We start from the raw sequence: 23,077 nt of genomic DNA, 5'->3' as shown, positions 1-23,077 counted from the left end.
TAGTCTGTTTTTTTTTTTCTTTCTTACTAGAGAAAAGTTGTGCCATTCCACGTCAAACAGGAAGTCTCCAAATCAAAAGTGCTTTGATTTGGTTAAAATTTGAAGTGGAGGTTTTTGGCCCAAATAATTAGACCATTATTATTTTTTGTATATATGTCGAAGTCCAAAAAAAAACTAGATGAGTTTTTGAAAAGGTCAAAAAAATAATTTGCTGAAGGTCTCGGGACCAAAGAGCTCATATCTGAACATATTTTTCGATGATTCCTTGTAATATTTTACATAACATTTCCAAAAATTGCGAATATTATACTTTAATGGTACCAAAAGTTGCTTATTTCAATTACAAAAATAGATGACATAATTTTGATACCAAAATTTGCTCAATAAAAATGGTGAAAAAGTTGATTTTATCAAATTGGGCATAGAACGTGTCATTAGACAAAAATCGCAATTAAATTCGTTTAACTAAGTTAATTAACTTTTAGCTACATGGATATAAATTTTAAGTAAAGTCAATAAACATTTCAATTTTTATTGAAATCAACCATGATTAAATAAATTTTCCAAATTGACGAAGCAACTTGTTCGACTAAAAACGCCAAAATATTTTCGAATTTATTTTCAAAATGAAACTTTGAAACTAATTTTATCGGTTCGCAGGGTTGTTAAAATATCAAAATATCAGCTCTCAGCAACTGCAATTAACCCGCCTGAATATTCATGCCTCAATTGCACCTACTCTTCTCTTCTTATTGAAAATCTCAGCGCCGAACATAGCCGAAGACAATTTCCTTTTCTCTCTTATTCTCGCTTCCACGATCATCCTACCGCAACAGCGTTTAACCGCAAAAGCCGCCACAAAACCAATTTCGCAAACGCAGTTTAACGGGACATCATGCGTGGTCGGCTCCTAATTGCCATCTCGCGTTCTTTCATTGCAATTTTTGGAGAGATTAAGATACTCAGCGGTGAGAGCGCATAGTCGAGGAAAAGGGGAGAATTGATAGAGAGAGAATGACATCGCTGGGAATCACGAGACACAAGAAGAGATCTCACAAGCTATAGTGACGGCCGCTATACTCTCGGATGTTTTTTGGTGCGGAGATAATCAATTGATAGCTTTTCTATCACTCATTTGAAACACTGTTGATTCGTTTTATTGAAAAAATATTCTAAGAATCCGACAAACCAACCAATTATAAGACTATATTTATTTTATTTAGAAAAAAAAAAACATGACGAGAGTATATAAATTATCCTTTTTTATCAATGTTTTTTGTAGTTAAAGTTAACTAACTTTCAAAACATTTCTAAATTTGTTGACAATTACTTCTCAATTTTCTACCAAGCCAGTTCAGTTCCTGACCATTCCGTTTGTATTTAATTTGTTTCCATTTTCAAAAAAAAAAATCTTCGACCTATTGATGTCACTCCGGACATCAAAGTCGCCCTGGTTGACGGTTCTAATAAAAATTTGAAATATATAAATAATATTTCTGGGCCGAGCCACGTAGCCCAGTGGTAACGCTTCCGCCTCGCAAGCGGTAGATCGGGGTTCAAATCCCGGCTCGGACCAACACAACTGGTGATCTTTTCCCTTCTAGAATCAATTGCTTGGTAAAGGGAAGGTAGTGTATCGTCACAAACTGGACTTTATCACGACACCTTAGGGAGGCGACCTATGGAATGTTAACATTAACCTTAACATGTTAACATTAAGTTGAGAAGGAAACTGCCACTGAATCCGCTTTGTAAATGCCGGCCCCGATACTCTTCAAGGGTGTTCCTTTCAGGAACTGGGAAAGATTTACTTTTTTTTAAATAATATAAATGATCAATTAAAATGACAAAATAGACTAATCAAATAAATAATTTTAAGAAAACAGTCTACGTATTAAAAGTTTTATGTTCATGTTTGTTATTTTGTTTAGAATCAAAAAAATAAAAAAAAGTAGCCAAAATTTGCATAACAAATAGCACAAACATTATATTCTGTCAGCTTTTCTTTACAAAATATAGTTTAAAAAAAAACAAAATTTCCATAATTTTAAAATACAAAGGAGATTAACGTTACTGATTTTGGTAGGATAATTAAAACAGTTTTTTTTTTGTATGAGAGCAAATCCAGCTCAAATCAGGAATTTTTCTGGTACTTTTGTACCCGACCCTCTCCGATTTCAATGAAACTTTGTAGACATGTTATCCTAGACCTATATAAGCCATTTTTGTGTATATGAAGCCAATAGTACTCGAAAATAACATTTGAGAAGGGCGTAAGGTATTTAAGTATTTTTGTATTTAGTAATTTAAAAATTACTGTATCTCGAAGCCGTTGAGTCGTATCAAAAGAGTGGTCCAAGACAAACTTGTAGGAAATTGGACGGGCTTTCTGAAAAAAATACACTGAAACAAAAATACACGCCACACCTATGAGAGTTTTTGGTTTTTAAAGTCTAAAACTTATATTTAAAGGTGATGTCACGATTTTTTTTCGTTCAAAATTTTTGAGGAAATAGCCTAAAATATAACCAAAAGACTGACGAAAAATGGAGGATGGTATGTCTCTCCTAAAAAAATACAAAAATCATTTACTAAAACTGTTTTTTTGAAAAGTGGTCTAAACGTCAAAGTTTTTGAAAACCGGTAGTGGGAATCGATTTTCCAGACAATTTTACATAAAAGTCTCCACATTGATCATTGTCCTATGTCCAATCCTTGGGAAGATACAGCGGTTTTAAAAATGAAAATGTTGAAAAAACGGGTTTTATGGTGGTTTTTGGCAATTTCTATATGACAGACTTGGTTTTTCAGTCTCATAAATATTTTTACCGGAAAGCTCGTCCGATTTCAAATTTGAGGTAAACTGATTTTCAAATAACTGACTATTGTATTCAGTATCATCCATTTTTATCGAAAAACAGTACCGTCAGCGGGGCGAAACGGGACTACAGTCCGAATAGGGACAGCAGTGTTTAGAGCACTTGATGGTTCTAAATATGGAAATGGTTGTACACATTTTGTTGGCCTGAGCCCAAGCAGCAAATTCAAAATATTGTCCGCCAACATGATTAAATTTGCTATCCCAATTCGCCCCATGTGTCCAGATTCGCTCAAGTTGACGGTACAGTTTTATGATAAATTTATAAAATTTACAAATTTGTATCGAAATTTTAGTTTTTCAAACATTGAAAAGAACATTTTTAACCCTCTACCGCCCATTTTTATCGGAAATCATTTTGAGGTCATTTCGAGCAACTTTTGTTCTACGAAAACTTTGTTTCTTTGTTTATGTTTTTCTTGTTTCATTTTTGGTAATTATTTGCATTTATCTTGTTTAATTTATTTTTGTTTCTGTGTTGTGGTCACACTACACTACAACCTCCTATCAGTACCTTTCATCTGGTTAGTTTTTTTTTCAAGTTTATACAACCACTTTTTAATTTTTTGCTAGTTTTTTTTAATTTGTTTAAACATTATCATTTAAATTGTTTTAAAATGCTAAAAGGCATGATCTAGGACAATACAAAAATTACTCCATATCTTTTTTTACACATCATAAAAATAATATTGTTTTAAACAGTGACAAAGTCATTTTTTTGTCTTTTTTTGAATTTTTAGATCGAAGCCCGCCTAGAGGCGGAGTTGGGTTGTAGAGGGTAAACAACATTTATTCAACAAATTTAATATGACTAGATTTTAAAATTGTTGAGATGAAATTAGGTAAACAAAAAACATTCATTCTACTAGCTGACTCAATCCAAACCCATTCCTCCCATCTCATCGTGGGAAATTGGCGATTGTGGAAATTCCTTTTTCGGTTCAAACATTGAAAGGAAAGGCAATGTTTTTTCGCCCTCCAGGAAATCAACACGGAGGGGAGGGCACATCTTCTTTTCGTGAGTAGCCTTATTCAGTGGCAATTGCAGTCAGAGTGGTGGGATGCTGCTGCAAAATTCATGGCCTGCAGCAAAAGTTGAAGGTGAGCGACCTTCATGAAAATGCAATAAAAGTGGGGTGAAGAATTTTGGGGGCAAGGGGGGGACAATCGCGTTTTATTGTGGAAAATGCCATCGCCAAAGTGTGGCTATTATGGTGGTGACTGGCGGTGGCTGATGGTGGATGGAATGACAATAATGGTAGAAAAGTACTTTGAATTGCTGAATGGTCAACCGGATGGAAGAGCTCGTTTGAAATGGTGAGCATTTATGGATCTGGAGCGGAAAAATGGGGGAAAACTGTTTGGGTAGGATGTAAGGATGAAAGCTTTTAGGAAAATATATGAATATCTCTTAAACAATTTTTAATCAAAATTGTATTTGTAAAAGAATAAGTTGTTTTCAATACAGATATACAATGCTCATTCAATTTTCCGCAAAATCATCATTAAGTAATCTAACATAACCGATTACCAACCTTGACACACATCCAAGATAAACCCACCTGAAACCTTGATCAATCGAGGGTTGGCTTTGATCAAGACAATTACCAGATAGGTGTCGCCATCTCAAACCATAGCTGATTCCTCCTAGCCTTAGCCCCACACCACTATCAAAGATCGCAGCCTCAAGCTTCAGACTCGCTTATCTGCAAGACTTGGTGTTCTAAGGTTCGGTCCATGTTAACGAACCTACCCCGACAGAACAACAACATCCCAACCGAACGCGAAACAATCTCCATTATCTAGCTCTAATACACTTCGATTAGTTTAGACGACGACGACGACGAGTTGGGTCACGCTAGACCAGACCAGACCTCCAAGTACACGTGGCCGACCGTCGAGCGCGCAATTGCACAAACCACTTCACCGATCATTGATCACCGCGCCGGAGCTCCACGGTGATGGCCACATGGTCCAGAGGCCGTCATCTTTCACATCTCAGCCGAAAGAATCGTTGGAGAACGTGCAGCTGCCGATGCTGGCTGCCTTCTCGAAGGAGCGATAATTCTAAGCACAAAACGGTCTTGCTTTTCTGAGAAAACAAATCGCGAGCAAAAAAAAAAGAGTACCTAGTTGTCTATCGTCAGAACTCGACCAACGTTCCGAAAAAAACGGCCGGATTTCTGCCAATTTGCCCGTTCGTGTGCAAGAGAGCACACAGACGTGGAGGAACATAACCATCAAACAGCCTCCAAACAGCCTTTGAATTGGCGTTTTGCGCGGGAAACAGTGCTGGAAACGCTCACAGACACAGTCAGAGAGTTGCATTTGCATAATGTTATAATTGCTTTCGAATTTTGCAAAAAGCCATTGAAACGGAGTTTTCGGAGGCTGCGGCAAAAACAATTGAGCTTTAAAGTAGAACAAAATCCGTCTCCGACTGTTCCGCTGACGGTGCCGTCTCCTCCTCCTGCTCTACTCTTCCAAGTGGTGCGTTTATTGGATGTGCCGGAGAGCATCTACTTCTTTGGCTTTGGCACACCAAACAACAATTGCATGTGCACGCCATGTTGGCACTACTGCGCTGCTAGTAGATGATTGAGCTCTTTTCGCAAAGTTATGAGAATTTTCAAGTGTCATAAACGGCTCCAGTTTGGAGGCTGGTTGTTTCGTCATTTTAGCTTTTGAGTTTGATTTAGCGAACTGTTGATGAAAAATCCTCAAAAAACGTTATCCAAACAATAGTACTGGATTTTTCATTTTTGATGATTTTTTTGCTTATACTTCAGGCGAATTCAACTTTACCCTTTATTTTACACACAGTAAAATAAATCATGATAATATTACATCAAAGTAATGTGAATTTTTACGAAGAGTCCTGATTGCTCAAAATCAACCACTCCATTCGCGAGCACAAATAGCAGGCGACGCGATACTGCCCTGATGAATTCCTACTGTTTGTCATTTTCGCACCATTCGTTCCAGAACACTCTCTCTTCTACTCTCCTTCTCTCTCTCTCTGATCGGCTTAGTCTCCGAACGGCTCAGGCAGGCCGAACGTCACCGATCACTCTGAACTGAAAACATTTTTTCTCTGATGCGCTGCGTTATACTCATTGATTTGGGTTGCCTAAAATCAATGTTATCAATTAAATTGTGCATTTATTTTGATTTCATAACATTATAGACACCATTCACACAAAAAGACTGCCGCGCTGGCATTTTGTGAGAATGGCTCTTCGCTGAGCATGGTAGTGTGTGAGTGTCGTCGAGCGACGGGGTAGACAAAAATTTTCACGATGTATTTGTTCGCTGAGTGAACAATTCGGGTCACTCGCTGGCTGCTAGCGAGTATCATTCGCTCATGAATGCTAGCGGGTTAGAAAAAAGAATTGAAATAACAACCCTTAGTTTCAACATTTGGATGAAAAAAGTGTTTTAAAATTAATTTTACAGGCGTACAGTTGCTTTCCAATCAGCGATGGAATAATCATCATCAAAAGAAAAGCTCTAGACGTTCATCAAAAGAAAAAATCCGTAGGGAGCTTGGCTCTTATCTTTCGCGCACGAAAGATCGGTAAAAAGAATCGAAAAAAATCATCGTCTTGATTATTCGGCGGAACATCTTTTTCACTACTACACTTGCAAGTGTTACGTCACACGTCGAAATATTACCTGTCACATTTTGTAGAAGGGCAATGTGTGTAAACAAAGTGAAATAAATATTGTAAAGTGGTGCTGACAAGGAAATTCACAAAAAAACCATTAGCAGATTGATTTTCTTGGAGAATTTCGGGAGCGATTTTTTTTTTTGCGTGATTTGCCTCCTCTCTCTTTCGCGGGTGAAGAGTGTTCACAAGCGAAATTGATTTTTTTTTGCGATTATTCCATCCCTGTTTCCAATCATTTGTTTTGAAAACATCGAGGTACTGACGAATTGTTTTTTTCGTAAAAAAAAACTTTTCGTGGGACTGTACATTGGCATTTAATGAAAATTTAAAATGTGTTCAAAGGAGTTCAAGCGTGGGTGGGTGTGGGTCTCGTGGCGCAGGGGTAGCGGCTTCGGCTGCCGATCCCGATGATGCTATGAGACGCGGGTTCGATTCCCGCCTTATCCACTGAGCTTCTATCGGATGGTGAAGTAAAACGTCGGTCCCGTTTTCTCCTGTCTCGTCAGAGGCGCTGGAGCAGAAATCCCACGTTAGAGGAAGGCCATGCCCCGGGGGGCGTAGTGCCAATAGTTTCGTTTTTTTCGTTTTCAAAGGAGTTCAAACATGCTAAATATGATTATAAACGCGAGAAAATGCATTTTAACTGGTTTTCAGTTGATTAAACTTTAATTTTCATTAAAATTTTGAAGTTTTGCGAAAAAAATATGTTTTTGCCCCCTGATTTTTCAGGCCAACCTTGAAGGAGAGGGGGGGCGACATATACTTTGGAAAATGTGCGGCCCAAACATATAAACCCATTCCTCCCAAAATTTGTGAGGCCAGAAATAATGTTTGATAAAAGATGAGAAAAATAAATTTTTTACTTGTTTTTTTTTTCTTTATTGAACTCTATAAAATTGTATGATAATTGGTTTTGTCGGTTGTAAGCCGTCAATTTTTCCGGATTTTGAATAACCCGGAAAAAGGGAAAATTTCTTTGAAATTTTCAATCCGTTTATTAATTTTTTACTGTTTTAAACCATTAATTAAAGTAAATTATCATCAACCGGTGACTAGACTACAATCTGAACAGGAACAGCAGTTTTAAGATTGCGCAATTTAAATATGTTTTTTGTTATTGTTATGCTTTCGATTTAAAACCAGCCAAAATTCACGATCTAGTCTTATTCAGATTAAATTAGTTTCTAATAAAAAAATTGTCTTGTTTATTTTCTATATGACTAAAAAAGCTTCAATTTTCTGTTTCGTTTGCACAATATTTTTCAAATAATCTTTTATCTCCAATTCACAATCTGAATAAGGACAGTAGGTTCTATAGCATTCAATTTGGAAATCGAATTCTATCAATTTTATCAAAATTTGAATTCAAATCAAATTGTTCCGATTCACACCGGAAATATTATGAAAAAAATAATTTAAACAAATATGCAAAAAAATCAACACAATTTAACAAAAATTAAAATTACATAGAAAATATTTAAAGAGCTAAATACTGCGGATAGGACAGTATTTCTTTTATAAAATTACGTTAATTAGCCGATTAAATGCAGACAAAATAAATTCTCGTTAGAATATTCCTATCGTTTACTAAGTATTCATCACAGGAGAACACACTTTTTCACAACAAAATTTGAAATTCCATCATTATTTCTTTCAATTTTGGTTTGGAAAATTCTCGGGACGCACTAGTCGATTGCAACAAAATATCCTGATGTCTTTTAAAAACAAATTCCAAATTCCTTAATCATTGCAATCATTTTTTTTCAAGTTTAATTTCCTCATCACAACAGTATTAAAAATCATAAATTCAATGTTTATTAAAACAAAGTTTGGATTAAAATCTTTTTACAAAAAAATGCTCTTTGCACCTTCATTCAGATAACTTACATTATATTTTAAAATGATTTCAGGCACATACCAAAATTCGAACAGTGATGGAAAATACAAATTAAAAAAAAAAATTGAAGTTTTAGAAAAAAAAACATATTTTTGCTCCACGATTTGTTGACTCATTATGTTATTTTTTGAAAAATATTTGAAGCGCTCATGATTTTCAGTAGTACTAATTTGTTCATTTTTGAAGCTTTTGCCTTCCTCACTGAGGTAAGGCTATAATCTTGTGAACTTTCAAAAAACAGCTCGTAGATCTATATTCTTGTATACCTATCGACTCAGAATCGAAAACTTAACAAATGTCTGTGTGTGTTTGTATGTGTGTGCGTATTCACCTTGGTGCTCAAAATTCTTGCCATGTTTTCTCGGCACTGGCTGATCCGATTTGAGTCAAACAAGTTCCAACCCATCGTTGGATAGGTAATCAAAAGACCTTTCCAACGAGTCCAAAACATTGAAGATCTGGCAACCCAGTCTCAAGTTATGACCACTTAAGTGATATTTATGTGGGTAATTCTCTACCAACTCACACGAAATCGGGAAAAGTTGCCCCGACCCCTCTTCGATTTGCGTGAAACTTTGTGCTAAGGGTAACTTTTGTCCCTGATCACGAATCCGAGGTCCGTTTTTTGATATCTCGTGACGGAGGGGCGGTACGACCCCTTCCATTTTTGAACATGCGAAAAAAGAGGTGTTTTTCAACAATTTGCAGCCTGAAACGGTGATGAGATAGAAATTTGGTGTCAAAGGGACTTTTATGTAAAATTAAACGCCCGATTTGATGGCGTACTCAGAATTCCGAAAAAACGTATTTTTCATCGAAAAAAAACACTAAAAATGTTTAAAAAATTCTCCCATTTTCCGTTACTCGACTGTAAAAAATTTTGGAACATATCATTTTATGGGAAATTTAATGTTCTTTTCGAATCTACATTGTCCCAGAAGGGTCATTTTTTCATTTAGAACAAAATTTTTCATTTTAAAATTTCGAGTTTTTTCTAACTTTGCAGGGTTATTTTTTAGAGTGTAACAATGTTCTACAAAGTTGTAGAGCAGACAATTACAAAAATTTTGATATATGGACATAAGGGGTTTGCTTATAAACATCACGAGTTATCGCGATTTTACGAAAAAAAGTTTTGAAAAAGTTACTTTTTGCGTTTCTCTTTGTTTCGTCGTCCGTGTCTGTCGCGGGTGACCATGAATGGCCATGATCGATGACGACCAACTTTTTCAAAACTTTTTTTTCGTAAAATCGCGATAACTCGTGATGTTTATAAGCAAACCCCTTATGTCTATATATCAAAATTTTTGTAATTGTGTGCTCTACAACTTTGTAGAACATTGTTACACTCTAAAAAATAACCCTGCAAAGTTAGAAAAAACACGAAATTTTAAAATGAAAAATTTTGTTCTAAATGAAAAAATGACCCTTCTGGGACAATGTAGATTCGAAAAATACATTAAATTTCCCATAAAATGATATGTTCCAAAAATTTTTACAGTCGAGTAACGGAAAATGGGAGAATTTTTAAAACTTTTTTAGTGTTTTTTTTTTTCGATGAAAAATATGTTTATTCGGAATTCTGAGTACGCCATCAAATCGGGCGTCTAATTTTAAACAAAAGTCCCTTTGACACCAAATTTCTATCTCATCACCGTTTCAGGCTGCAAATTATTGAAAAACACCTCTTTTTTCACAAGTTCAAAAATGGAAGGGGTTGTACCGCCCCTCCGTCACGAGATATCAAAAAACGGACCTCGGATTCGTGATCAGAGACAAAAGTTACCCCTTAGGACAAAGTTTCACGCAAATCGAAGAGGGGTCGGGGCAACTGCTGTGTGAGTTGGCGGAGAATTACCCATGTACTTTTTCGATGCCGGATCTCACTTAAATGCATGTAAACTATGTCCGGATCCATCATCCAATACATCGTTGGATAGGTAATCAAAAGACCTTTCCAACGAGTCCAAAACATTTTCGTTTGTTGACGTTTTTGACTTTTTTGCTTATTCAGTCTCCTGTGATCAAAATTTTTAGCCTTTCCCATACAATCTGCAGATTTTCCGGAATCGGTTCCGATGTGGCCAAAGTTGTAACTTTTTGGCGTAAGAACCTTCCTTAGACCTACGAACTTACGATACGAACCCAACGCAACGAAGAGCACCTCAATCCTACGTTCCGTGTTGAATTGATTCGCGTTCGAACAAAACCGTCGAAATTTTGCATAAATATAGAAGATAAATAGTTGGTAAAAAGTGAGGAAGGCACAAACCACATAGGTGGATAAAATTAGTTTTTTTGAAGCAAAACTTTATTGGTGAAAATGCGATCTTGAAAACATTTTTTTTTTTGTTTACTAATGTACTTTAAAAATTTAATTTAATTCAAGTTTTTCAATTGAATTCAATTCGGAATTATTTGTGAATAATCAAGTTACAAAATACTCCAAAACTCTGTTATGTACCTTAATGAACCATAACAGAGTTTTGGAGTTCCTTTCAGTTGTGTGTTACATCGTAATTCAATCGAAAACATTAAAACTATGGAATAGACAAAAGTAAAAAAAAAACTATGGAATAGACAATAGTAAGACAATTTTAAGTATTTCAAATATGATGAACTTTCAAATATGATAAACTGATAAAAAATGTAATTCAGTTTCTTTCTGTAAATTTGCAGCCAGCAATCTAATTGTTTTGTATTTATTTCACATTATTACGAAATATTTCATTTTGTTTTCTTCTGCAACTTTTATTCAAATATTTTAATTTCTTAAAAGTTATAAATTAAGAAATGATTACTATTAAACTCAAGTAAAAATAATGTTTAAAATTATTTTGGAACATCAATATTAAAAAAAATAATAATATTTAAATACTGAAAAAAAGACAAAAAGACCGTTGTACTAACTTGTCGCAAGTGCATTTTGAGCAAAATTGAGTTAAGAACGCCATTTTGTGCAGCTAACAATGCCTCACCTTTTGACCTGAACCTGAAATTCAATTTCAATCCTGAGATAATCAATTAAAACCGAAAAAAATCCGTGCATTGATGTCACTCTACATATAAAAGAAGTTTCAATCATGTCGTGCTATCTTGTCACTCCTTGAAAATTTGTTTTAAGTGCGACAACTGGCCAAAGGGATTTCAGGTCAGAACGCGTTTGACGCACGTACAAGTTAGACTACCGTAAACATTTGTAATTATAACGCGGGACTCCAGCAACCAACTTCAACCAAACTTCGTGTTTGTTATTGTTTACATTGCGTGCTCTAGTTTTTGTTCAAGGTCAAACATCAAAACGCGTTTTTCTCGGAACGTCGAAATGGCGGGTGCGACAAGATAGCACGACAGCGTCGAAAAGCTTAATTTAAATAATTCGGTAAATTAAAAACATTTTATTGCTTAAGCATTAAAGAATAAATAAATGCTGTTGATTTTTTTTGTATTCAAGAACAGCCTGAAGGGCCAGTTATTAAACTATTTTTAAAACCCGTCTCAGGCTGAAATTTGGGCAGGTTAACGTTAAACTCTCAGGTTAATATGGAATTGAATCCACAAAAAAAACTTTTTTTGGTTCTTGGAGTTGGATTTTTTTTTTTTAAATTAACAAATTAAGGACCGTACTACCACGAGATGCGTGGCCGAATGGTTACGCTGTCCGCTTTGTAAGCGGATGATTCTGGGTTCGATTCCCATCTGCTACAACCTTCCATCGGATGAGGAAGTAAAATGTCGGTCCCGGCCTTGTTTGTTAGGCCGTTAAGTCATTCCAGGTGTAGGAGTCGTCTCCATGCCATAAGTACAAACAACACACCAAACCAAGCCTACTCCGGTGGAATCGCTGGCGGCGGTTGGACTCGCAATCCAAAGGTCGTCAGTTCAAACACTGGGGTGGAAGGTTCCTTGGAGTAAAAAGAGGTTTGGTTGCTCTCCCCATTCAAGCCTTCGGACTCCTAGGTTCGAGCAGTAACTTGCAATAGAGACCACAAAAGACCCGGGGGTCGTTAATGTGGATGGTTTGATTTTTTTTTTTACTTCCACGAGATATCACCAACAGCGTTAATCTATCTTTCATTCCTTGATCATGACCCATCTTCACGATGCTCAGTTTGCTTAAGTTCTAAAATTCGCTATGTTAAAAATGAAATCAATTTCGGCCACGTCAATTTCCCTCACTTCACCTATAAAAGCTTCTTCCAAGCCCAGTTCCCCAACTAGAAAATCTCGCCATAATTACGCAGGGTGTAATGTCGGCAATGATTCGCACATCCATAAGGCAATTCGCCGAGCTTGTTTGAAACACATGAAGCTCACGTACCTCGGCGCTCTTCAAAGCAACAAAAAGCCGGAAAATGCGTGTGACTCCACATAATGGGTGGCTGGGAAAATGCGCAATGGATCTTTTTTTTCTCTTCTGCTGCTGCGTTCGACATGGAAATCACCGGCTTCTTCATCATCAGCTCGATGCTTCCATGCAGCTAAGAAGAAGTGGAAGAAGACGTGCTAATCGGTGTGCGCACATCAACCAGTAGCACTATAACGGCCCTACAGTAGCTTTATGGCAGTGATTGCGATCTTGAAACTTGGGTGTGGGAGTTTTTTTGGTCGGTCAGAAGATGCTGTTTGAGAATTAGGCGCGAAATGTGCCGGTTTTGCGATGCGCCGGCTACGCACTCAGATAATCGGTTACAAGATGATGGAAATCGATGTTCACGCGGGTGTTGGGAAAAAATATGTGCGAGAATTGCTGATGATTTGCATACCGGCATGAATTTGTTGAGATTGTGACAGGATTGTAACGCCAAGTCATGTTTCTAACAAATGTCTTCAATTGAAAATTAATTTAAAATGAGTCAACAGAAACCGCACAAATAAATCTCCAGGCAAGCGTCACACCTTCTTTTAACTGAAATAACATTAAAGATTGAATGCCATGTTGATTAATTTCTTCGCCGCCGTCCGCCCCAGCTTTCAATCGTACATTAATTTTCTCTTATCACGTTGCCTCGGCCGCCACGGCAAAGCGGACTTGCAGGCAACCGTTAAAGAGCGCGCAATCAGCTACAGGAGCACTGACAGAGAATCACATCATCAACATCAGACAAACCAACGGCCTCCCGTTGCCTATTGCCATCGAGCGGCCCAAGCCAGAGGATGACTCTACTAATTTCTGGTCCATCAATGGGAGATATAAGAAGATAGACTGGTTCAAGTTTCAAGTGAACACTTCTTTTTTTCTCTCCCCATGTCTTTAAAACTTAACTTTTTAAAGATGAAATTTAGTCCGATACGACGGCCCGTCGACGCCGTCTATCCCGGGGGGATCACCGGGGTATTCCCCACCCAGAGAGATTAATTACAGCCTGAAATTAACCGGGCGTCGTCACAGCACTTTGCACCGTTAATCATGCGCTCTTTTCCATTCCACCGTTCCAGGTCCGGACGAACCCACCGGTGCGCAGATTCCGTCAATGTTCCTGAACTACATTGGCAGCGATATCGACTGGAAGTACAACACCGAACCGGAACAGTACGCGTGTTTGGGCTCGCCGGAACAGCGCTGTTACTGGCCCCGCGGCAAAGTCCTCGGCGGAACGTCGGTCATGAACGGTATGATGTACATCCGAGGTAATCCGGTTGACTACGACGACTGGGAGGCGATGGGCAACCCCGGCTGGAAGTGGAAGGACGTTCTGCCGTACTTTATGAAGTCCGAGGACAACCAGCAGATGGACGAGGTCGACAATAAGTTCCACACGACCGGGGGATTGCTGCCGGTGTCCAAGTTCCCGTACAGTCCGCCGTTCTCGTTTGCCGTGCTTGATGCTGGCAAGGAACTGGGCTATGAAGTGCATGATTTGAACGGAGCTAACACTACCGGATTCATGATTGCCCAGACTACGAGCAAGAGTGGAATTCGGTATAGCTCGGCACGTGCCTTCCTGCGACCAGCGGTGAACCGGCCAAATCTGCACATTCTCATGAACACCACGGTGACCAAGGTTCTGGTTCACCCGACGTCCAAGACCGCCCACGGTGTTGAAGTCATTGATGAGGACGGTCACATGCGCAAGATCTTGGTCAAGAAGGAGGTCATCGTGGCCGGAGGTGCCGTCAACTCGCCCCAGATTCTTATGCTGAGCGGTATCGGACCGCGAGCGAACCTCGAGAAGGTCGGCGTCCGAGTGGTTCACGATCTTCCCGGAGTTGGACAGAACCTGCACAATCACGTGGCGTACTTTATCAACTTCTTCCTGAACGACACCAACACGGCTCCGCTGAACTGGGCCACCGCAATGGAGTACCTGCTGTTCCGCGACGGACTCATGGCTGGAACCGGTGTGTCGTCCGTGACGGCCAAGATCAGCACAAAGTACTCGGAACGTCCGGACGATCCCGACCTGCAGTTCTACTTCGGTGGATTCCTTGCCGATTGCGCCAAAACCGGCCAAGTGGGTGAACTGCTCAGCAACGACTCGCGCTCCGTGCAGATCTTCCCCGCCGTGCTACACCCCAAGAGCCGTGGCTACATCGAGCTGAAGTCGAACGACCCGCTGGACCACCCAAGGATCGTCGTCAACTACCTGAAGGAAGATCACGACGTGAAGGTGCTCGTCGAGGGAATCAAGTTTGCCATCCGATTGTCCGAAACCGACGCCCTGCAGGCCTACGGAATGTCCCTGGACGGAACGATCATCAAGGCTTGCGAGCAGCACGAGTTCAGATCACAGGTAAGACAGTCCCCAAACACACCTCACAGTCCTCGAACTGTAATCTTTTCCCCTCTTCCAGGAATACTGGGAGTGTGCCGTCCGGCAGAACACCGGTGCCGAAAACCACCAGGCCGGTTCGTGCAAGATGGGCCCCATCAAGGACCCGATGGCCGTCGTGGACCACGAGCTGCGGGTGCACGGCGTGCGAAATCTCCGAGTGGTGGACGCCTCCGTGATGCCCAAGGTCACGTCCGGCAACACGAACGCCCCCATCATCATGATTGCCGAGAAGGGCGCGCACCTGATCCGCCGGGCGTGGGGTGCCCGCAAGTGATGAGAGCACTCCGGACGAGGAAGCTAGCATTTAAGACACTTCGCTGAATGAGGAAAGTGCGTGAAATGCACCGAAATTTATTAGTTTTTTCTTCTCACGTCAAAAGTCGCACAATTTTAAATAAGAGATTTAAGAGTATCGACAAAGTACTGTATTGTATCGCCAGTTGCCAACATTGCTCAAATTGTTCAAATGAGACAAATTCCTTTAAATTACCAGTGATCAAAATTCAATCCTCTAAAGGCGCTAACAATAATGGAGACATTCAGATTGGTACGATTTCTCCTTGCATGAGAAAACTATCAATCAATTGGTCTTTCCTGCAAATTTCCATTTCAAACCAGTGTTTTAAAATCATACTTCATTATGCCACGATATAAGAGCTATAATCGACCTTACAAATAAAAAGCGGTATTTTTATGAATGCCCTCGTGAAGTTAGAAATAGCCGTAAACGTACGATAATCATAACCTCCTGTTCCCCCCTTCCCTTCCTACCGCAGTATCATCCAAACCCTTCCAATTCATTAGTTGAGTGTATCGATCGAGTAAATGAAACCTTTCATTTGTAAATTATAATTATTTTATAACAAATACAAGTCACAGTGTGCCTCCTTTCATCCGAAATAGTCCCTGTCAAACGGCGAGCGAAAAATCTTCAGAAGAGTTGAGTGCTCACACTGCTCACTCTATTTCTAATTTCTCTCTTATTGAGTGATAAATTCTCTTTTGATAGAAAATTAACCACAACTGTTAATAAAAAAAGTAAATTTAAGACTTTGCAAAAAAAAAGGCATTAACTTTCTCTTACACTCATGATGACGAGTTTTCTTCTACCCAACAATTTGAAACACTTTTATATTTTTGAAACGAACTCTTCCTTTTATTATTTACAATCCCCGCGTACACGTTACACTTAAGGTCAACATCCACCCATTTTCGGCATCATCCTCCTCAAGCAACGCTCAGTTGCGGCTGTTAACCCGGTTCGAGATTCGGTTCGAGATGCGATTTGGCAGGTTCGGAATGGTGGCGTTCTCCATCGAGGGCATCTCGCTTCCGGCGGGCATCTCCGGCGTGGCGGGCATCTCGGGGGTGGCGGGCATTTCCGGGGTCGAGGGCATCTCCGGAGTCGAGGGCATTTCCGGGGTCGAGGGCATCTCCGGCATCTCCGGCAGCTGGGGAGCGGCGTTGATGGCTGGAAGAGGGTGCGATCAGGCAAGATTTTGCGTTTTTATTCAACATTTAAGACTTACCAACGGCAACCACGAGGAGAGTGAGGGCAGCAAACTTGAACATTTTGAAGATTGTTGGTTGTTCTGTTCTGAACTAGGTTTGAGTAACTGATGTCACTGTAAAGTTATTGTTGAGTTTTTATACAAACTTTTTCCCTGGAAATGTCGTGGGAAAAAATGTTATCGTAAAACAATTATGAACATTAAAAACAGTTTTGTTTAAAACCTGTTAGAACAAAACTGAAATTAGTTTTTCATCATTTTTATCGGAAGCGATGACTTGATGAACCTGATTGGTTAGAAATTAATTTGTCTCTTAAGTAATCGAAAGTGGTTGACTTTTAATTTTAATAAAAGACAGCAATTTTATGTCTCAACGAAAAGTTAATAATGGCTTTGAGCTGAATTCGAAACATATAAGCATAGAAAGTAAACTCATTTTTCTTATCGTTCAATGGCTGTGAACAATTCGTTCGTTCAATTACTCACAATAATAATTGCCTGATAATTGTGACAACGAAATTTGCATAATGTTTCATTATGAATTCCTTCACATCACCTCCTATAAAAGCATTATGCTTCGTTTTGTTAAACACATTCGTTACTTGTACAGTTAACACATCATAACCAAAATGTTCTTCAAACTAGCTTTTGTCGCCCTTTTGGCTATTGCTGGTAAGTAGAAATCATTCAAAACTACCATTCTAAGTAACCATTCTCCAACATTCGAACAGCCATCAACGCCGCTCCCCAGCTGCCGGAGATGCCGGAGATGCCCTCGACCCCCGAAATGCCCTCGACTCCGGAGATGCCAGAAATGCCCGCCACCCCCGAGATGCCCGCCACGCCGGAGATGCCCGCCGGAAGCGAGATGCCCTCGATGGAGAACGCCACCATCCCGAACCTGCCAAACCGCATCTCGAACCGAATCTCGAACCGGGTTAACAGCCGCAACTGAGCGTTGCTTGAGGAGGATGATGCCGGAAATGGGACGATGTTGGCCTTAAGTGAAACGTGTATGCGGGGATTGTAAATAATAAAAGGAAGAGTTCGTTTCAAAAATTTAAAAATGTTTCAAATTGTTGAGTAAAAGAAAATTCGTCATCATGAGTGTAAGAGAAAGTCAATGCTTTTCTAAGCTCGTTTCCTGTTATTTTAAAATTAACTTCACTATACCATTCACTCCAATATTTTGTTGGTCAATCATTAAGATATTAATAACGCAAGCAAAAAGCTGCTTTCCGAAAGTCTGATACACTATGTGAAATTTTGCCAACCGTGCACTCCTCAGAAAAACAGTTCCCGTTAGACGTTAGCCAGTGCTTGTCCCTATTAACCTTAAGCCTTCCGTAATTGATTGCACTGCACTTACTGGCTGGCCGCAATTTCCTGATTGACTCGTAAATAATTTCCGTCCAGCGAAATGACAACGGGTTTTTGAACCAGAACCATAGGGGGATGGCGTCACTATTTTTAGACCACGTTTTCCACTTTTTCTCATCGAAACCGACTACTTTATCGACTTCATTTTGCTGGGCGAGATAGGACGCCGTCTATTTTTGGAGCAGCTATTCTTTTTTTTCCCCAGCCTTGACGTCGATAAAGCAGTTTATTTTTGTTTGAGCTTTCGGTGAGATATTAAATCAGCATCACTGCGCGCCACTTGAAATATTTCTCAAAGGGAAAGTGCTGATTAAATGTTTTGAAGCATTATTTGCTGACATTAAATGATTTAATGCCGCTATTTAGTGCCTTGCGGTTACTAGGGTATTCTAGATTTTTGAGGTCCCTGGATTGTTGCAGACATTTTGAAAAGGGAGAAGGAGCTGTATAAATACAGCTATATTTTTGAAGTCAGATTTTTTTAAGGATATAAGGAAAAAATATGCCCATTTTAAGCCTAATAAGCGGTCGTGTTTGAATGATGCTGGATAATCTAGATTGTTCCTTGAAATTCATTAAAACCAAGTACACCAACGAGTAGAGCAACTTTTTGTGAACATTTCTGTTTATTTTCACTTTTATTAAAAGTTATGCTATTCCTTTTACAAGCATTTAAAAAATATATTTCAAAAATGCATTCTAATCAGTCGAGTGCATTGGGCCACGCCCATTTTTCTATTTTCAGCTTAGTTTTTTTTTCCTTCCAGCGCTCTTTTGGGTCTGCTTAGTGCTGCCAAAATTAATGAATTTTCAAGCGAACACTCACGAAAAGGTGCATTTATAGCGAAAGTTTCCTGACAGCACTTGCTCACTCCCACAGGCGCTGCACCAGCATGTTGGTGGTTTTGGTGGCCACCCTTTGTTCTTTATTTGCCTTTGCTCCTCGCTCGGTTTTCTTCAGCCTTCGATTGGAATGGGTATTCAATATTCAAACGTCAGATGACTTAGCGCGTTTGTTTTTTTGATGGTGCTTGCTAATTATTTATATTTTTCGGGATTATTTTTCAAGTGAGTGACTAAGTAATGGTCAAAAGAACATGTTGCCGGTAGTTGGAAGCAATTTTATATCTTAAGCGCTTTGAAATCGTTAGCGCAAGTGAAAAGATATTGATGGCGACTTTTGTTAAGCAGTTAACAAAATGATGAGAAATGGTCTCGCAAAATAGAAATAATGATCAAAAGTGCATTAAATTTGATCTTTTTGGCCAGTAAATGGCATAGATTTGCGTGCTTACTCGAGGCGGTGCTGTTGCTGGTAAGTTTATAGCCTGAAAAGTATTTTTGGAGCTTTAATCGAGCATCAAACTCTCCATATGACGAAGATAGGTGTTTGATTAGGAAGGGTATATTTCCCCTAATTTGACCATGAAGGATAGATTTAAAAAGGAAAGAAACCTGCAACAATATTTAAGAAGCAAGACTTTTTCATGTTTTGGAACTGTTTACGTTTGAGTGAAAGGAACACTAAAAGGTTCCAACTTTAAGAAGTAGTATTTCTAAAGAGAACCGCTAATATTTGAAAAAAAATATCACAAGAATATTACGACAAACAAGAATAAGTTGTTTTTAAAAATAAATTATAACGAAAACAAATTGAGAGACTGAGTTATATTTTTTTAAGAACTGCTCATATTGAAAGAATGGAAAAAACTCACAAAAACATTACGACATTTATGAAAAAGTCACGGAGAAAAAAGAGTTCTGACAATCGTGAACAAGCGTTCATGAAAAATGTGAACTACAAACAAAGTGTTCAAATTCCATGGTACGTTTTTCAAAAACGTACCATGAGTTTTAAATACTTTTTCGTAGTTCCCAATTTCATGAACACTTGTTCACGATTTTGGGAACGCTTTTTTCTCCGTGTGGTGGGGAATCGTCCCAGAAATAAATCCTATTACAAATTTGAAGGTTTTTATGCGCTCTTTTGATTGAATTTTGACCCGAAACCCGAAACTCAAAGCCTGATTTTTTAGAGCTCTTTTTCTGAAATACTTGTGCGATGTTTGTATCCGCTCTTAAAATTTTGTGTCTTCCATCATTGGAAAACCACTCGTAAAACTCACTTTTTTTTATATTTTTGTGATTTGTAGCCGTTGGTCAGAGACGAACATTCTATTTTCCGATTCAAAATTTTGGACCAGTAAATGTGGTCAAAGTCATTTTTACAGGTATTTTTTGGACTATTTTACAGATGACACTATCAAATTAAAAGAATTCAGTTTCAAACAAAAAGTCATTCGAAAACATGCGCCATAAACTGCTTGTTCCCAAAATTTAAGCTTTTCTAAACTTTATTTCCAGAGATATAGCCATATTAGTGTTTTACGTCTTATTTCTACCCTATTTTTTCCTATTATTTTTTTGGTTTTACACAGAATCATAAAGTGAACATCAAATTCAAAGCCCCGGCTCGTTCTCGTTCGAAAGATCGACAAATCGTCAAGTCGAAGCATCAAAGCCATCACATTTCCGCTTGCGCGTGAATGTGTTATTTCTGGCTTCCCATAATAGATCGACAAAGTGCAATATCGATACATATTTTGTTAAGTTAATCATAGACTTACATTAAAGACTGACTACCCTTTATTTTTTAACAATGTTAATCCAATATGTTTTTCTTAATTAAATATAATTAATGTACCTCTGAAATAAAAAAATGCATTCGAGGTGTAGCCAAAACAAATTCGAAGCTTTAGGTCAAATTCTCACTGGGTGGTATCATTATGTTTCTGAAAAATTAATAGGGTTTGATTATTTATTGTTTATTCGTCAAGCTTATGTAGACTACTTACAATTTTCTTACATACTAGATATTATTTCTATTGTATAGATTTTTTCGTAGTTCCCGTTTAGACATGTCGAAATGTATGTACTGTGAATTTTATTATAAAAGCGCATCATTTGATTTAATGGCGAATTTTTTAAATAATTTGTCGTGTATGCAGTTATTCTAAAAAGTGGTGAATGTCTAGGAGTACGGCTTGGTTCATGAAGACTATTGCGTATTTCTGAAAATAATGCTGCTGACTGTATGCGTTGAGAAATAATGTCGTTGATGAAAGAGAGCACCAATATTTTCGTCGGATTAACATCCTTTTTTAACAAAGGCTCTTTTTCACCTCTGGTGATATAAAATTGGTTTTTTTTTTTATCAAAACCTTGCCGAAAAGCAAGTAAGATTAGAGTTATAAAAACTCTATCAAGAGAAATTAGTTATGATGTCAATTTAACTGAATGTATTCACTTTATGAATGTGAAGAAGGCACCAGGTGGAGGTGGATTAAGTAAGGTTTTTTTTAATTTTAAATGCAATTCAGTCTCGATTATTATTTATCGATTATTGGACAAATTTCACTTCGGATACTCGAATGTTTGGATAATTGATTCACGGAAAAAGTATTTTTTTCATTGTTTTTTTTTTACTGTCGAGCTTAAGTATGACCCCTAAACTACTCTAAAGTTATTTAGAACTTCTAAATCCAACATGGCGGTGATGAAATATTGAAAAAAAAATGCATTTTGAAATTTAATAGGCAATCAAATATTCAAAAATGACTAAAATGGAGCCGCAGAACACGATTTTGTATGTTAGGTGCGTTGAAAATACTAACTTTGAATTCCGGGGTGACTTTGCTAGTCATAATTATTCTTAATCAATTTAGAATTTAGTTGTGCATTTTTTATTTTAAAACAAATGTACCATTACTATATTTGTTGCTATAGTTTTCAAAGAAAAACGTAACTTAATCCACCCTAGGGTGGTTGGTGCCTTCCTCATATTTAAAGGGTGCTATCCAAAATAGACACAAAAGGGCGATGTTTTTTCAGTGTTTTATCAATTTGACTAATTATTCATACCACTAGATTGGATAGTCTTCATATTGCAGGGCACTTATATGCTTACACCTTATGATAGGGTAGCCAGATCCCCAATCCAATTCGTGCTTGTTGAAAAGGTCTTTTAATTACCTATCCATCGCATGAGAGATCCGGACAACGGTTTCATCAAAATATCTGAGATCCGGCCTCCAAAAAGTGCATAAATGACACTTAAGTGCTTATAACTTTTGATAGGGTTGTCAGATCTTCAATGTCTTGGACGCGTTGGAAAGGTCTTTCAAATACCTTTCTGAAAATGTACAAAAACCACCCTTTTTACAATCTTCCGAACTTTAGTCAAAATTGTTTTTTTTTTAGCATGACTTTTGAAGTACTTAACAAAACTGCATAATTTTTAATAGCGACTTATGGGACCCCAAGACGGATCGAATGACGCCAAAACGAACAAAATCGGTTCAGCCAATGACGAGATAATCGAGTGACAATTTTTTGATCAACATCCCACCACACACACAGACATTTGCTCAGAATTTGATTCTGTGTCGATAGGTATACATGAAGGTGGGTCTACCCGAGCAGGGGTAAATAACACGGGAATACCAAATTTTGGTATTACTTGGGCAAATAACAGCGACCAAAATGTGCCCTTGGTTGCCCAGTAATAGATGGTAAAATACCATGAAATCACACCAAAATCTTGTATGTGTAAGGGCACAACAATACCAAACCATGTTATTCCAAGGGTAAAATAATACCTCAAAATAAAACCATTTCAATACCAAGTTGAGGTCTTCTGGATTTTTGAACATTGCTTGAATACCAAAACTTGGTATTGCCATGGTTTTATTTTTAGGTATTCCCGCGCCCTTGGAAAATCATATTTTGGTATTTCTGTAGTCTTTCACATACATGATTTTGGTATGATTTCATGGTACAGTCGACTCTCTGGCTGTCGATCTTCTCGATATCAATATTGCTCCATCTATCGATGATTTCTTCAGTCCCTTCAAACTGCATACTTCGATTGACTTTATTCCTCGATATTTTCTCTTGCTTGAAGG

General features: G+C 38.2%; 2 protein-coding genes across 2 annotated transcripts in view; both read left to right on the top strand.

Moving 5' to 3' along the window:
• LOC6042057 (glucose dehydrogenase [FAD, quinone]) overlaps nucleotides 1-16,094 on the top strand; it is a 103,295-nt gene extending 87,201 nt beyond the window's left edge. Inside the window, exons 5-6 of the mRNA XM_038262731.1 lie at nucleotides 13,886-15,180; nucleotides 15,242-16,094. Coding sequence (XP_038118659.1) covers nucleotides 13,886-15,180; nucleotides 15,242-15,496 — 1,550 coding nt within the window. The 3' untranslated portion in view covers nucleotides 15,497-16,094. The remainder of the gene's footprint in view (nucleotides 1-13,885; nucleotides 15,181-15,241) is intronic.
• A 1,254-nt stretch (nucleotides 16,095-17,348) lies between these two features.
• Nucleotides 17,349-17,800, top strand: LOC119770341 (pre-mRNA polyadenylation factor FIP1-like). Its single transcript, XM_038265021.1, has 2 exons — nucleotides 17,349-17,405; nucleotides 17,465-17,800. The coding sequence occupies exons 1-2, from the start codon at nucleotides 17,363-17,365 to the stop codon at nucleotides 17,686-17,688; spliced, it is 267 nt and encodes an 88-aa protein (XP_038120949.1). The 5' UTR covers nucleotides 17,349-17,362; the 3' UTR covers nucleotides 17,689-17,800.
• Nucleotides 17,801-23,077: the final 5,277 nt, after the last annotated feature.

Source organism: Culex quinquefasciatus, chromosome 3 (assembly GCF_015732765.1).
Source record: "Culex quinquefasciatus strain JHB chromosome 3, VPISU_Cqui_1.0_pri_paternal, whole genome shotgun sequence".
In the NCBI taxonomy this organism is placed as follows: Eukaryota; Metazoa; Arthropoda; class Insecta; order Diptera; family Culicidae; genus Culex; species Culex quinquefasciatus.
This window is presented reverse-complemented; position numbering and strand designations above follow the sequence as displayed.